General features: G+C 54.2%; 1 protein-coding gene across 7 annotated transcripts in view; it reads left to right on the top strand.

Moving 5' to 3' along the window:
* LOC122385114 (atypical protein kinase C-like) overlaps positions 1–16,146 on the top strand; it is a 120,873-nt gene that overhangs the window by 82,237 nt on the left and 22,490 nt on the right. For 3 of the 7 annotated variants that reach the window (XM_043373116.1, XM_043373114.1, XM_043373115.1), the window contains exon 15: positions 2,105–2,220. The exons of 2 other annotated variants lie outside the window; for them this stretch is intronic. In XM_043373116.1, the coding sequence (XP_043229051.1) occupies positions 2,105–2,220 (116 nt within the window). Of the gene's footprint in view, positions 1–1,572; positions 1,689–2,104; positions 2,221–16,146 lie in introns of all 7 variants that reach the window. 2 more of the 7 variants (XM_043373117.1, XM_043373118.1) reach the window with 1 other exon arrangement.

The following is a 16,146-nucleotide window of genomic DNA, read 5'->3' as shown; positions in this document are numbered from 1 at the left end:
CATGTGTCTGTTCCCAAATGGGGCCTGGATATCCCTTTCCGCCCCCGTCCTGCCGCCGACTGGCCCACGGCAAGCGTGTGTGGCAGCGCGGGTCACTCGGTCCGCGTCGCATGCTGCTGTCGACGTGCCGGGGAGTATCTGTCGATCGGGGGTGGGATGTTTACCTGCCGGCCTCCTACACGGCCGGGCGGCGGGCTCCGTTTGCTGTGCCGTGTCGCCATTTCGGGGAGTGGAGCGGCCCCGCAGCGGGGAGTTTTCACCGGTGTCATCAAAGCGACCCCCGCCAGCGATCTAACGTCATGTGACCGCCGGCATTTGGGAGTTTGTTGGAAGCCGGCGGGCTTCGTATTTCGGTGGGCGCTTGTGGTCGGGCGCTGTGCATGAAATGACATCATGGCAACCGGATTTATGGAGTCTACTCGCGAAATCAGGCTTAGTTTGACATGTTGATACAAACAGTGCACGGAACAGGCGAGTCGGGTCTTCCTCGTCACCGCCGCGCCGCGCCGACGGTGGTGGCCGGGCTTAAAATGGCCTCACGCGCGTGACTGTGCAACGGAGGTGGTTTCTCGGCACATCAGAGCCGCTGCTACTGGCTGCTACCTGTCCCAGCCAGCGCGGTATTCCGTGCCTGTCCGTCCGATTACTGCACTGAGCCTTGAGCAGGCAAGACGTTAGAGATTTGACGGAGGCCACCAGCATAAAGCGGCTCCACCGGACTTGATGCTAGACAGGCGCTGGGGGTAGCATACAGTTATATCCTCTTGATAGCGTAATGTCACGTGGGTTGCAAATCGAATTTAGGTCGAATTTTAACTGAATTACTATGTACGGCTATATACGAATTTCGCTGTTCATGCTATCTGTAAATTGTCAGCAGCAGATGTAAGCCTCGTGGTTATGCCCTCGTTGGTTGTCCCGTCTGCGTTATTTGGAAGTGCGTGTTCTGGTGACGTGCATTAAGCCCACAATGCGCCCACGACGAGTTTTGCTGTGTTTGAGTGTCAATGTTACCGCTGTTACGTGTATTAATGTGGTGCCAGTGCTTTGGTTGTTTGCTGTTCAAAGTTCAAACACATATGCAAGTGTTGTTGGAGGTTCTGCTAACAATATGTGCGTGTGTGCCACTTTTAACTGATGAATGTTGAAGTAACTCTTGCTGCACGTATGCTGGTAACCGGTGAATCTTGAATGATCCTTCCCTGTGCTAACTTGTCCTGGCTCTAATGATAGAAGCGACGTATATCATACAGGCCAAAATAACTCTGCTCCGTTGTTCTGCCACGCTACAAGCCACTGATTTTCTCCCGCTTCTCTAGCCTTACATCTCAGGATAAAGCATGGGCATCGGACAGTCCCCCACTAATCGAGTGGTCACTTCTCATCGCTTACTGTCTCACTCCCCTTCCCCACAACAAACCCGCTTACCCCGGCATCACTTTTTCACTAACCCACGCTAACCCAGGTGACACAAACCCCCACTACACCCGGGACTGACTAACCCCACTAAACCCACTTCACCCGCTGCCCACTAACCCAACTAACCGCTGGTGCGTCGGTGCCTTTCCGCAGCTGGAGGCGCGCCAGCTGATACCTCCGTACGTGCCCCCGCTGTCGGGCGACGTAGACCTGGAGTATTTTGACCCCCTGTTCACGTCTGAGCCGGTCCAGCTCACTCCCACCGACCAGTGAGTGATGTGGCTTACCTGACCCGACCCGCATGCCTGCGCTCACTGTCGAGGTCGGCTTGAGCCTGCATCTGCCAGCCTGCCAGCCTGCCCGCCTGCTGGACCCTGTCCCTGTGTTTGTTGGTACTGCTTCGTATGGTTTACGTTACAACCGCTGTGGCTTTCGTTCCCGTTATAGTGGTGTTTGGCGTTGAGTTGCGTTTTTTAGGCAGCGATAGCGCCTTACGTTTATGTTTTCAGGAGTGGCTGCGCTTTCGTTTTGTTCGGTGCAGTGCTTACGTTTCGTTTTGGCAGCTGAGTGTTGTGCCCGTGTTGTCGGTCGCCGGGTGCGATAGGTAGCGCCGCCCGCCGGGCGCCGGGTCACCGTCCGGCCGGCCGCCGCTGACGGTGGCGCCCCTGGCGGACGTTTGTTGCAGCTCGAACAGAAGCAGGTGACCCCGCCGTATAAGCCCCGCGTGGAGACGGAGAGAGATTTGGCCAACTTCCCGCCAGAGTTCACCGATGAACCCGTCCAGCTGACCCCCGACGATCGGTGAGTGACCGACGACTGGACCTGACGTGACCCGACCTGACCTGACCTGACCTGACCTGACGTGGCCTGACCAGCGTCTGTCGTTATTAGTTGGATAAGTGTAATCGTATATTTCCAACAGAACATTTTTTATGTTTATAATTTGAGTAATTCGACCCATCGCGAGCAGTAGGGTCCAAAATGCCTGTTGAGTATAATCCATCTCACCAAATATCGACCTTATGTTTGTTTTCTAGCACATGTGACATTCACCCCTCTATAAACGAAGTGTTAGAAAGCTTGGACCTGACGGACCAAATCACCTGACTGACCTGACCTACTGCTCAAGCACGATGACCTGACGCTGAGCTGCTCGTCTGGCCTGCCATCAACTGGGCAAGATGCGTTCACAATCCAGCCTGGAATCGGTTGTTTGAGTTATGATTCCACGCAGCTGAAGGCGACAGGTTCCGCGAGTTCTTCCACTGAAATGGCTATCCAGGATGTCTGCTGTTGACAGCGAGATCAGAAGTCTGAAGTATACATAGACTGTTCATCTCGAATATCGAAACAAAAACAATGCTAGCGGATGCAATTCAACTTTTTGCCTGTGCGCGCACCATTTTGAAATTAATTCTGGTCAGCGGCTCCGTCATTATCTACCGTGCGGATCGCTGATATATTCGTTTCGCTACGTCACCACCCATTATCAGGTGACTATGAATGCCTATTGGCAAGTTAATTTAATTAATTTGGCGATTTGGCGATTAATTTCTCCCATTTTGGGAGAGGGGCTAGCAGGGAGACTGGGAGGGTTACTGGCAGCCACCGTCGGAGTTGTGGGGTCTGGACGGACTATGGGCCGAAATTAGCTGGACGTCCAAATAGTGGGCTATTGTGGGCGCCCCGCCGCCGCCGCTACAGGAGAGTTCGGTCGGCTCGAGTTGGGTCGTCAGAGGGTCTGGAGGGGGAGGGGGGGGGGGACTACCAGAAAACCGTCAGGTGGTAGGTGCCGGCCCGATGAACATCCAATCCAAGGGTATAGTTGAACGAGACGAGCGCCGAGGGCCATGGCAGCTGTGGTAGTCCCGGTAGTGTCACCGCCGGGCCGCGGTGGCTGCCCGGGCGCTCTCCGCCAGGTCAGGGAGTGTGAACTCACCGACCCGGTCACAGGGGAACAGTACGGTGCGGAGCGACCTGTGGGCCGCCAGAGAGCGCTCCAGACAGGTCGCCAGTTCAAGGGCGCCGCTGCTCGCCGGCCATGGGGGATTGTTGTTTGAGGGGCTCCAGCAGTCGTGGGCGGATAAATGAGCCTGTTTTCGCATGGCCTGCTCTGTGGTTGTTTTGTCTTAGTCAGTGCATCTGGTACGAGAGGTGAGTACTTAAGATGCGGCGAAGTACTAGAAAAAGGAATGCAATTCTTATTATATTCATAATATCCGAGATTAGCCGACTAGCTGAGCTCAAAAGCAGACCGATAGCATCCCGTACACTATCCAACTCTCAATCTGTCTGCCACAAACACAAGCATCACGCGATAGTCCCGTGATGATCCCCGCCTTATCCTTCGGACTGGGACCAACGCCGGGCCGGACCGAGACGGTCCACACAGACCAGGACGGTCTGATCCGGGGACCAGGGTGGTTTACACGGACCACGGCGGTCTGATTCGCAGACCATCATCTGATGAAAGATGAAGTGACGAGCTAGGAGGGATCCAGCCCGGTCAATCTATGCCAAATATTCGCCCACTCCGACTTGTATCAGAATTGAGGCCGGCGTGGCGCCGGATTATGAGATGACAAATGGTACGAGAAGATCGACTCATATCGAAAAGATCGAAAGATCGAAAAGTCCCGGCCCGGCCTGGGCTGGGTACGGACGGCACCGGTACAGAGCTAAACTGGTGTCGTGTGTTTTTGTATGATGAGATTGTCCATCGTGCTATTCTCGTTCCGAGATTTCCGATATCCCGGATACCAGATGATCTCAACTTCAGCTAGCATCTTGATGGGCTATTTATAAGTTAAACTGCTGTGCAGTCTTATTTGTCTTTTCCGGGTTACAGTCCCTGTTCTTGCCTGGTCTATCTTATGTTTCACCGATGAGTTAAACTAACCTAACTGAATCTACTTCAGCTATTTTTGTTGTTTTTAGTCGTCAAGTGTGTGCCGGGCGGTGCAATGTGGTAATTATACCAAGTGGGAATCGTTTCTGTTAGCAGCCGCACCACAAGAGCTGATTTAATGGGTAATTGTAAGGTTATCAGCGGTTACCAGAGCCAACAATCGCAAAGCTCGTAATTAGTAAGGCAATGCGGCTGGCAACAAACGCCGAAAGGTCGTCTCAAAATGAGGGACGCGGGGTTACAACGGATTCAGTTACATAAGATCCTACAGCCAGTTATGCTCATATCTTTTGCAGTCTGCAACGATTTGGTGCTAAATTACAGCTAATGAATGATATCTGCAAGGGGATCATCTACTATTGGGTATTTTCTTGATACATGTAATATAAAAAATAAATAGAATATAAAAGACGGTTAACTTCCTCCAAAAACCGACTGTCTATTTTCCTCCTCAAATCTGCACGTCAAATTTTCCATCCGCGTGTTTTTGCGCGAGTGAAAATTACTATGCGTTCCGGCAATTACATAAAATACAAATAGAGTGAGGCACCATCAAACACCACCCCCTGACCCTCAAGGGTCACTCTCACTGCGGTGCCGAACCATCCCACATCAAACACCACCCCCTGACCTTCAAGGGTCACTCTCACTGCGGTGCCGAACATCACCAACGTGCCATGGGGTCCCGTCCACTTCTACAATATGAAGTGACGGCACCCTGGTAACAACACCCGGCTGCGACCTATCACCACAGCGTGATCCAGGCTGTCGGACCCACACGGCGTCCCCGACAGTGTAGGTGCTGTCCCTGCCCTCCGGACCGCTGCCGTCCGCTGGATCACCACCAGTGCCAGTGTCTGTCCTCACGCTGTCCCTGACCGAGTACCGGTAGATCTGTCCGGCTGGTGTCGTAGCCGAGCTCTGTCCGTCCTGAGGTGTTACGTTGTAAAGATGCACGGCATCGCCAACGGTGCACCCTGTTCTTGCGGCTATGACCTTCACGGTCCGATGATTCCTCTTTACCACACCATTTCCACTTGGGTGGTAGACGGCGCGGAACCTCAGCCGAATTATCCACTTTGCCGCGAACACTGCAAACGCCCGACTGCGAAAGGCGGTATCATTATCCGCCAGGATCTCTTCTGGAGCTCCACGTTCATTGAAAATTCGATGCAGCTCTTCAATGACGTGCGCTGAATCTGCCCTTCGAAGCAATCTCCACAAACTGAACCTCGAAGGACCGCAGTCGACCACCGACAGGTACAGACTGCGCTGGTGGTGCGTGACGTCAATCGCCAGCCTAGTCCAGGACTCGTTCACCTCCAGCTTCCCAGGCTTCCACTTAACTGGTGCTGGGTCGATAGACCTGCATGCGTCACAGTGGGACACGACAGCACGCGCCTCTCTCCTCGTAATGTTCGGAGAAATCTCGCGCCGAGCGAAGAACAGCGTTCTCTGCACTCCAGGATGGCCTGCGCGGGTGTGCACCTCGCGAACCGCTGCTCGCCGTCCTCTTTCTTCGTCCTCGGTCCCATCTGCCCCGACGCCATCGCCGCCATCACCGCTCGTGCTGGAGCTATCTTCATCACCGCTGGTGCACTCAGCATTCACCGCAGCACCACATGTCCCAGCGGACTCTCCGTTCAGTGGACCGCGCAGCCACTGAGCGGGAACCCGGCTGAGGCAGTCCGCTTTGTTGTCCGCCGACTTCACCAGAGTCACTGTCAGATGCAGGTTGAATTCGGCCACCAACTGCTTGACTATGTCGACTCGGCGCCGTATCAACATTTCCCCGTGGGCCTTAGTGCGGAGACGTGCTCGGCTACTTAATGCATCGTCGAGCCAGCGATGAACAGTGGCCGAGTCCGTTTTCAGCTCGATGACTCGCATGCCCCAGGCGATAGCTAGATTGAGGCCTCGCAGGGCGGCATCGAGCTCTGCCATATTTATGTGAGTCGTCTCATCCTTTCGAAGCCAGCATCCGTCTTCGATGATGTTTCCATCTTGCGTCTCCAGAGCGATTCCCGCCGCCACAGAGGAGGCGTCCGTCCACACGACAGCACTGTCTCCACTGACGTGCCAGTGACCTCGCGCTGGATCATCCTTCACCATCCGCTCAGCCATGTACATCATCTGCTCGCGCAGCTCTGGATCGTCGGTAACGTCGTCCCAGTGGTGAGTCACAGCATTGACTCGACGTTTCAGCCAGGCCTCAGCCAGCCGCACACTGGCATGTGCGCCACCAGACGTCCGCACCAGGAGAACACAGCGCGGCGTGTTATGACGTCAGGAGGGGCACCGACTGCATTATCCCGAGTCCAGTGGAGATCACCGTCTCCTGCGACTCCAACCCGCAGGCCCAGCAGCCGTGCTCCGTCCTGGACTCTCTCTGGAGGCTTGCACTCCAGGCCGTACTTAGAGAAGTGCTCCACTACACGATCGGCCGTAACAATGTCCTCATCGACACACAGGTCGTCCACATACGGTATTGTGGCGCGCTCCGAATCGGCGTCTTGGCTGAGGACCGCTTGCACCACCTTCTTCATCATCAGCGGGGCCACGTTCAATCCGAACCCGACCCTCGTCAACGCATAACGCCGTCCGCCGACAATCACGGTCTGAAATGGCCAGAGGCGCTGGTCTGTGCGAATCTGCAGGTAAGCTTGCTTCAAATCCACCACGGCGAGATTCTTACCGTGGCGGCGCCACCTCCGCAGCGTGTCTTTGCAGACGTCGGCCTCTGCTGTGTGCTCAGGTACGTGGCTGTTCAACTGACGGTAGTCCAGACAGGGTCGCACCTTGCACTTACTGCCCTGCTCCACGGCCATCAGCGGCAACAGTCCACGGGGAGGGCCATAGACGGACTGATCGTATGGAATTAGCCAGTCATTGTCTATCCAAGTCTGAAGTTCGGCTTCAAATTCCTGCCTGGCTTCTGCTGACATGGCATACTCAGGCACACTGCTGGATAGACTGGCTGGCTCAGCTCCATCTTCCCACTTCCACGACATCGTCCACGCTCGTTGGTCGGCATCAAACCGTACTGTGAAATCGGGCGTGTCCACCACCAATTCATCTTCAAGGCCTGGTGGAGTGGGCGGCGTAGTCGGCTTCCCACAGAACTTGACATCAGAGGGGGATGCAATCATCACGCCACCCAGAGCCGAGATGGCGGGCACTCCGAGTACCATCTCGACACCCATCGGTTTGTCATCAAGAACCAGCACAGAAACATTCGCCGACTGCCCGGAACACGTTCTCAGCTGCACGGTTCCAACCCCACTGGAGAAAAACGGGTCTCCACTCATCGACGTTACCGCTGTTCTCTGAGGCCGCCATGCCTCACACACAGACTTGTAAACCAGGTTCTCTGTGCAGCCAGAATCCACCAGAGCTCGGCACCTGTGCCCGTCAACAGTCAGGTCTACGACCGGCAGAGCGCCACCCGTCACTGCGCGGGAGATGACGCCGGCGCTGACACACCATCTCCCACGCCGTTTCCCGAACGGACAGGGCACCGAGACGCCAAATGGTTGGGTTCGCCGCACACCCAGCACCGTCTTGTCACACGCCTCGCAGTTCTAGATGGCTCAGCCGTCGTTTCGTGATTGTTTCTCTGTGCCTGCGTGAGGCGCTCTCCTGCCGCCGCGGCTGCCATCGCCGGGTCATTCTTCACGGCCCGTCGGGCACTGCTCAAGGCGCTCTCGATGCTCAGGTCCTGCACTCGATAGCTGGCGCCCATTGCTTCACGCACGTATAGTGGAAGACCAGAGATAAAAGAGCACAGAAGGGTCCGATCTGAAACACCTCCTAAAAGTGTGGACAGTCGCCGGAGGTCTGCCAGGAAAACGTCCACTGCTTCACCTGGTCTGAGCTTCCGAGCCACAAACTCTTCATACGCCCCAAGGGGATCTGGCGCAAACGCAGACTGCAGTGCGTCCTTCACCGACTCGTACGACGTTCGATCTCTCGCTGGCAACTGTGCATAAACAGTGAATGCGTCACCTTTCAGCTTCAGAGGCAGGATCCTCATGATATCACTGCCCTGCACAGTATTTTATGCACTGAAATATGCACAGTATTTCAGTTCGGTTCAGCCACCGTACGACGTCTTCCTTGCCGGAATAATCATCGATTGCATCGATATACTCGTCATCGTTAGCTTTACGTTTCTTTGGAGCCATTTTACCACCCGTATATACAAGGAAGAAGGCCGAAATGGCTTGTAATATAAAAATAAATAGAATATAAAAGACGGTTAACTTCCTCCAAAAACCGACTGTCTATTTTCCTCCTCAAATCTGCACATCAAATTTTCCATCCGCGTGTTTTTGCGCGAGTGAAAATTACTATGCGTTCCGGCAATTACATAAAATACAAATAGAGTGAGGCACCATCAAACAATACATTAATACATTTTGGTGTTTCATTCATTGTTCACTGATAAATTCACACATTCATTGTTTTCTGGTCGCTCGTAAGGGGTCACATCTTTCATATACTAATGCTTTCCTCAATGAAACGTTCCAATTTCTTTACACAAGCTCACTCCTCGTCTCTGACGCATTGTCTCGTCTCCCCGTATCCTCCCTCCCCCCCCCCCCTGATCAGCCGCCCCGTTGTCTAATGTCCCGGACTCGTCACCGTCTGACCACGCCGGCTGAGTCAGCGCTGTCGCCCCTCCGCGACCTGCGGTCTGACCTCACCCGGCGCCGCCGCCTGGTATTGTCGGGGGCCCGCTGTTCCCTCAGGTCCCAGCTGAGTCACCCGCCAGGCGGCTGTGGATTATTGCATGAGGCCGGGTACCCGGCGTGTAGGCGGGCGGGAGGGAAGGGTGGGAGGGGCTCGCTCCGTCCGACGTCGATACCGATGATCCTGTCGGCCGTCGCGGTCATTGCCGTCGTCACCGTCGTTTATGTCTCTGTCGCCATGGCTGCCGGGAGTCTGCAGTCGGGGATCATTACGCCGCTGAAACTGCGGTCGCCGGCCGGCGGTTTCTGAAAAACTGCGACGGTGACGTCTGTCGCCATCCGGGGACTGTGACCTTCTGCGGACACGGCTCGCCGCTTAACGACTGGTCAGAGAGGGCTATCGGGACGGCGCCGGGCTATGTCTGGAGTGGAGAAAGTGGAGGGGTCAGGACACGAGAGCGACGGTCATGTGGCAGACAGTCGACGAGCCGGGCAGTTGCCGGGTACGGCTCTCGTCTGAGAGTATTCTGAAAGTCGTAAACTTTTCTAGATGCCGTTGGGCGAGCCGGCTGTCACTGGGCATGCTCGTTGACGCTTAGTCGGCCGTCCGTCACTGGCCTGCCGGTGTCGGTCGATGCTTGGGTTCCAACTCTGGTCTGCCTGACGTCTGTTATGCTGGTCGTCTCTGGTCTGTCAGTTGTCTCTGGTCTGCCGGTCGTCTCTGTTCTTTCCGTCTTCTCTGGACTGCTACCGGACCGCTCCTCCCAACTCTGGCCCGGTCGTCTCCCGAGTCGCCCCGGCCGACTCGGAGAGACGGTATCGAGCCGCGGCGGCTATTCCCAGTGGTGGTCGGCCTCCGACGGCCGGCCTGCAGCCGCGTCGCTCGGGTCAAGGTCACGGCCGACCCCCGGGCGGCGTCCCGGGGGCGCTGACCGGAGGGGGGGCGGGGGTCGGAGGGGAGGGGCCGCCGGTCACCGGGTGATGTTTGGTTTCACCAGCGCCGCGAGGTAGCCGAGGCCGGCACGCTCTCTGCGAACCCCGCCGCGCTGAAAGCATGGTTCGACGGCGCTTGTGAGAGAGAAATCAATAAGCACAGAGCAACTCGCCTGGCAGCCCGGCGAGCTGCTTTAACCGGAGCCGTCTGCAACTCGGCCGAACGTAGCAAAATATGTTTGCCTGTGTGCCGCTCCGGGTCTTGCGCTGGCTGCCGGGAGCAAAATCAATAGAACATACTCGGCAGCAGCCGCCGCGCCCTGCCTCCTAGCCGGTGCGATGCCACGCAAAGGAGGCATTGTGGAACATAAATTACTTGCACCAGCGTGATAAATATCGCTGGGCGTCGGGCGGCCGCGACGCCGCATTGTGGCACCGTATTTACGCCGACATAACTCATGTCTGCCGGCGCAGTCGGTCGTGCTTGCCGACCTTGATTGTGGCGAGGACGTGACACGAACTGGAATCGGACTTCAGGCGCAGTTGGCTGTGCTGTACTGGTCAGCCGGCGGGCGGCGCTAACAGTGCTGTCCCGAATCCCGTGAATCGCTGGGATGATGGGATGTAGTCGGGTCAGATCGACAGTCGGCGCACATGGAGGCAGGCTGGTTGTAGTTTTAGGGTAGCCTTGTTTGCTCGACTCTCCATCCGTATCCTGCAGTGTGTTTTGTCGGGTCCATTACAGTTTGGTCTGATCTTGTATAGTCTAGACTGACCTGCATCCGCCCAGGGTTCGGAGCCGTTTTAGCGTAAAAACGGAGCGTAAGAACGTAGCCGTAAAAACGTAGCCGCTACGTACGAAAAACCTTAGGGGTTGCATCACCCCTACGGCCCCATCCCCTCCCCCCGGGCGAAAGTTAAGACATACTGTGACCTCTGACTAAGATTAAGAGAAGACATTGATCCCAGTCTTCTCTCGAAAAGCATAAGAAATCGGTCCGGTCTGATGGATCTACTGGCATTCGATCTTTAAACCCACCATTAGCCGAGACGTCTGCTTTCAATCGTCTGTAAATGTATGATGATGGAGCGACCTGTGCCGAGTTTTTAGTGTTGTCTCCTGTCTGGCCCGCTTCCGGCCGCACCAGTCGCGCCAAATCGCCTGACTCAGCTGGTACTGTTCGCTCGGGCGCCGCCCTTGCTCCCGTGCTCTGTAGGTCACTCGGCGCTCTGCCCCGACCGGGCTGTGCCAAAGGCGCCATGGCCGGCCGTTGGACTCTCCATTTCTTGTTCTCGTCTGGGCGGCGGCGGCGGGGGGAGGGGGGTGGGGGTGGAGAGGGTTGGGGGAGGGTGTGTCCCTCGAGGACCGTCCGTCATACCGGGCCACGTCAGGTAGTCGGCCGGGCACAGTGCCACCGGCGACTCTCAGCGGGACCTCAGGCGGACCTCACAGCGATGCACTGTGGCGGGTCATGGGCGCAGCATGACCTCAGCTGTAGGTGAGCCCTGAAACCCCAATGCCTAAGCAAATAACTGTGACGGGTTAAGATACGAAAGGTTTTGGAAGGATGAGCTGACAGCTTTGAGAGTTTCGGTTTGAGAGCTGGGTGCTTATTTTTTATTTAGTTCAACACCCTCGGCAGTAGTTTTTTTTAACAAAGTATGACTGTCGTGTACCGTTTGAATTTAGATTCCATGCTCTAATCACTTATTGGTGAGCTCAGCCCGCCGCACTTGGTTCGACGGTCCCGGACCCGGTCCAAGCTGCCATCCCTCGGAGCCGTCCCATAAGCCGGGCTCAGGCGCGGCCCCTCCCAGTTCTCCATCTCGGCCCGGCTGGCCGCCATCAGAACGAGATGACGACCATTGAACGGCGGCGCGGCGCCGGCGTTTCGTCAGCCGCCGTCGCCGCTGAGCCTTATCTACGGCCGGTGGCGCTGGGCGGTGGGCGGCGCTGCGCGGAGAGCAGAATGGCCCGCCGGATACCGAGAGCCGGCGTGACGCCATCGGCGTGCCATCGTGACGGCAGCGGCCACTGCCATCGGCTCATCGCCGCGCCCCCACGGCGCTCTGCAGCTGTGTCTTTGGGAGACGGCAGAGGGGGTGGAGTGGCCGCGTGGGTGTGGTCAGATGTCCGACCTCTCGGCAGTGGCGCGGTCAGAGCCAAGGTGCCTCAGCTGCGGCGTTGAGGCGTTATGTAAGCAAATTGTTGCTGCTGTGGTTCTCCTGGCCAAGATTGTCTCAAAGTTTCATGAGTGGGTCAAGTGGAAAGCGGCGATGACATCTGATTAGCTGTGATAGCTCTCGTAGGCCAATCGATTCGGTTAAGCGTTATCCCAACTCGTGCTTCCCAACCGGAATGGCAGCGCATCCAGACCTCGCGAACCGCCGCTGCGCCCAAACGGGTTATACCTCCAGGTCAAGCTAGGCGACAGTTCGCAGAAGCTCAGCCAATCCGCCACCGGTGGACAGACTGGTGCAGTGACCCGCGGTTATCCTCCGAACGTTACTCGACCCGTCTCGATCCGACCCGACCCGACCCGGCAACTGGACAAGAGACATGGCGAAAGCCACCGCCGCTGCCGGCACCACCGCCGCGCCGGCTGCAGAGATGCATATGCATGCGAGCAGGTCACCCAGTCACGACCGACGAGTGCTGGGTCCGGGAGACGACAGGGTCCATGGGAGACGATAAAGGATGAGGAGGGTGAGGAAGACGGTATGGGAGATGACAGGAGACGAAAAAAGGCAATGAAAGGTGACAAAGGGCTGCCAGAAAATGGGAGAGTCGGTATGATACGGTATGAGACGATGGCAAAATCCGGAAGGCCCTATGAAAAGATATAAGTAGGGTAAGACGGTGAAGAAAGATAAGATACACATGGGGTAACAGATGACGGAATGCGCTGGAAACCTTATGAGACGCTTGAGGCTAGAGATGAACTTACACCCAAATGACTTGGAAGGTCGTTGTGAGATGCCAGGTGACTCGAAACGCGTCACGAGGTTCGACAGGTTGCCGGGTTGACGTTCAGCGACTCCTGAGGTCACCGGAGACCGGTCGGAGCCGCCGCCGGCGCGCCCCGTGAGCCGTCAATCAATCTGGCCGGCGACAGTCCCGAGAACTCCGGCAGAGTCCGGACGGGACGGCAGGGTTGCAGACGGGATGTCAGGCCAGACGGATTACGGACGGGATGGGATTCCAGATGAGACGGATTGCAGACGGATTTGCCCGCCAAAAATGGTCCGTTGTTGGACTGGCGCTCGGGTATGAAGGTAGGTAAGGATGGTTGACTGGCGCTTAGGTATGGGGTTCCGGACAAAATATCGAAAAGCAAAATATCGAATAGCAAAATATCGAAGACAAATTATCGAAGTGGCAGAATATCGAAAGCAAAATATCGAATGCGCAAAATATCGAAATCGCAAAATGTCGAACCGCAAAATATCGACATCGCAAAATATCGACATCGCAAAATATCGAATTGCATAATATCGAATTGCAAAATATCGAACTCGCAAAATATCGAATAGCATAATATCGATAGCAAAATATTGAAACGCAAAATATCGAAAGACAAAACTTCGAAAGACAAAATATCGAAAGACAAAATATCGAAAAGGCAAAATATCGAACGCAGAATATCGAAAAGACAAAATATCGAACGCAAAATATCGAACAGACAAAATATCGAAAGACAAAATATCGAAAAGGCAAAATATGGAACGCAGAATATCGAAAAGACAAAATATCGAACGCAGAATATCGAAAAGACAAAATATCGAACGCAAAATATCGAACAGACAAAATATCGAACAGACAAAATATCGAACAGACAAAATATCGAACGCAAAATATGGAAAAGGCAGAATATCGAACGCAGAATATCGAAAAGGTAGAATATCGAACGCAAAATATCGAAATGACAAAATAACGAACGCAAAGCGTCGAAAAGGTAAAATATCGACTTGAAATGGCCCTCTGCGGACTCCTTAGAGCTCTGTCGAACTCTGTCGAAATTAGGTTTCGCTCGATAGATCTTCCGGGGCTATCAAACATAGACGGATTCAACCCAGAGTTTTCGGAGGGTCTTGGAGGGTCTCAAATCAACGCAGGCAGGTGTCAGGGGACATGCTGGCCTCTAAGGGCTCCGCAAAGAGTTCAGATTCAGAGGGCACTCAGAACGACCTTTGTGGGCCCTACGAAGGTCTCCGAGAGCTCACGCAGACTCCTGGAATTCCACACTGATTCTCAGGCCAAATGTCGGCTTGTTGAATCGCTTTATCTGCTCTTGGTTCCCCTTTCGCCAGCCTCTGAGAGTCCCAACGCCGGAACTTATGGGGCCATGGGCCCTACACCGGCTTTTAGGGCCCCTACATCGACTCTTGGGACTCATGACTCATTATATATGGGTCTAAGCGGCTTCTAAGAATCCCCATGCAGGTTCTAGTAGCCGCCAGTCGAATATTTGGGCTCACACGCTAGCTCCCACCTCGCTAGGGCACGGGGTCCCACCCCGTGCACGCTCCAGGGGCCTACCTGCCTCTAAGACCCCACACATACTTTTGGGGCCCCAAACGCTTGCTCCTGAAGGCCCCACTGAGACTCCTAGTCCTTTCCTCTATTCAGTCCTCCATACTGGCTCTTTAGGCTAAACATCGGCTCCTGGTGGCCATCCCGGCTTTGGAGGGTCTCCATACAGGCTTTTTTGGGTCCGATGTCAGTCTCTGAGAGCCATCAAAAGCCTTTCGAGCCTACGAGTATACTGCTTTCTGAAACCCTTCAGCAACTTCTGAGGGACCGACCCTGGTCGGAGGGCTCATTCGGTCTGGGGAGTCATGTAGGTCTCTGGAGGAGCCTCTAAGGGGTCGGTTTCCAAGGGGCTTTTAAACACGGTCTTCTAAGAACGGTCTCGTAGGGCCCTTAGTGGTCCACTGCGGATCCAGAAAGTGGGTTGAGATGCTGAGGGTGGTGGCTAGACTAAAACAAGATTAGATGATAAAAACTAGCTGCATTTGCTTCGTTATGCTTTATTTGAGATAGGTACACTGTAATTTCAAATATTTTGCAGAAATTGTGTGTTTGGGGATGGTTTTCCAAAATCTTCGTTTTTCATAAAGCAATGATAATCACTCTAAAAAATATTGGGGGGGGGGCGAAACTTCCAGAGGGGCCCCTTGAGAAACCTTTGCACCCCCATCCGAAATTACCTTCCGCCGCCACTGCTGAGATCTACAAAAAAAAATATCAGAGTTTTCCAAGTCTGTCATGGACCCGCTGATTGCTCTTTGCGGCCTACAGATAACAGAGGGCCCGATGAGTTCGACAGAGCTCTAAGGAGTCCGCAGAGGGCCATTTCAAGTCGATATTTTACCTTTTCGACACTTTGCGTTCGTTATTTTGTCTTTTCGAGATTTTGCGTTCGATATTTTGCCTTTTCGATATTTTGCGTTCGATATTTTGCCTTTTCGATATTTTGCGTTCGATATTTTGTCTGTTCGATATTTTGCGTTCGATATTTTGCTTTTTCGATATTCTGCGTTCGATATTTTGTCTTTCAATATTTTGTCTTTCGATGTTTTGTCTTTCGATATTTTGCGTTTCGATATTTTGCGTTTCGATAGCTTGCGTTTCGATATTTTGCTTTCGATATTATGCTATTCGATATTTTGCGATTTCGATATTTTGCAATTCGATATTTTGCGATTCGATATTTTGCGATTTCGATATTTTGCTATTTCGATATTTTGCAATTCGATATTTTACGATTTCGATATTTTGCGATTTCGATAATTTGCGACTTCGATATTTTGCGTTTCGATATTTTGTCATGGAAGCTTAGGTATGAGCGCAGGAATTGGAAGGATGTAAGAGGACGGTGGTGGATATGGCTCTGTATGCGAACGAAATGGACGAGGAACTTAAAGCCAGTAGGTATCTGAGTTAATTATCAACCAACAGTTAGTCACCCCGGCCTCAGGCGAACTGCTGCTTCCGTCCTTTTCGGTCGTTCGCCTGGTTTCCGAGGATGCACTGTGCTGTTGTGTGTTGATAGAACTATCAAGACCTTACATCTTGATAGTTCTATCAATAAGGTAGGCGGTGATCAGACCTGACCTACGCAGGCAGCTCTTCAGACGTCTGTCTGACAGTCTGTTCCGTCCATCCATCGCCGTCAGTCCCGTCTCCAAGTC

Source organism: Amphibalanus amphitrite, unplaced genomic scaffold (assembly GCF_019059575.1).
Source record: "Amphibalanus amphitrite isolate SeventyFive unplaced genomic scaffold, NRLGWU_Aamphi_draft 000209F_arrow, whole genome shotgun sequence".
Taxonomy (NCBI): Eukaryota; Metazoa; Arthropoda; class Thecostraca; order Balanomorpha; family Balanidae; genus Amphibalanus; species Amphibalanus amphitrite.
Note: the sequence above shows the minus strand (reverse complement) of the source record. Positions and strands in the feature narration are given on the sequence as shown.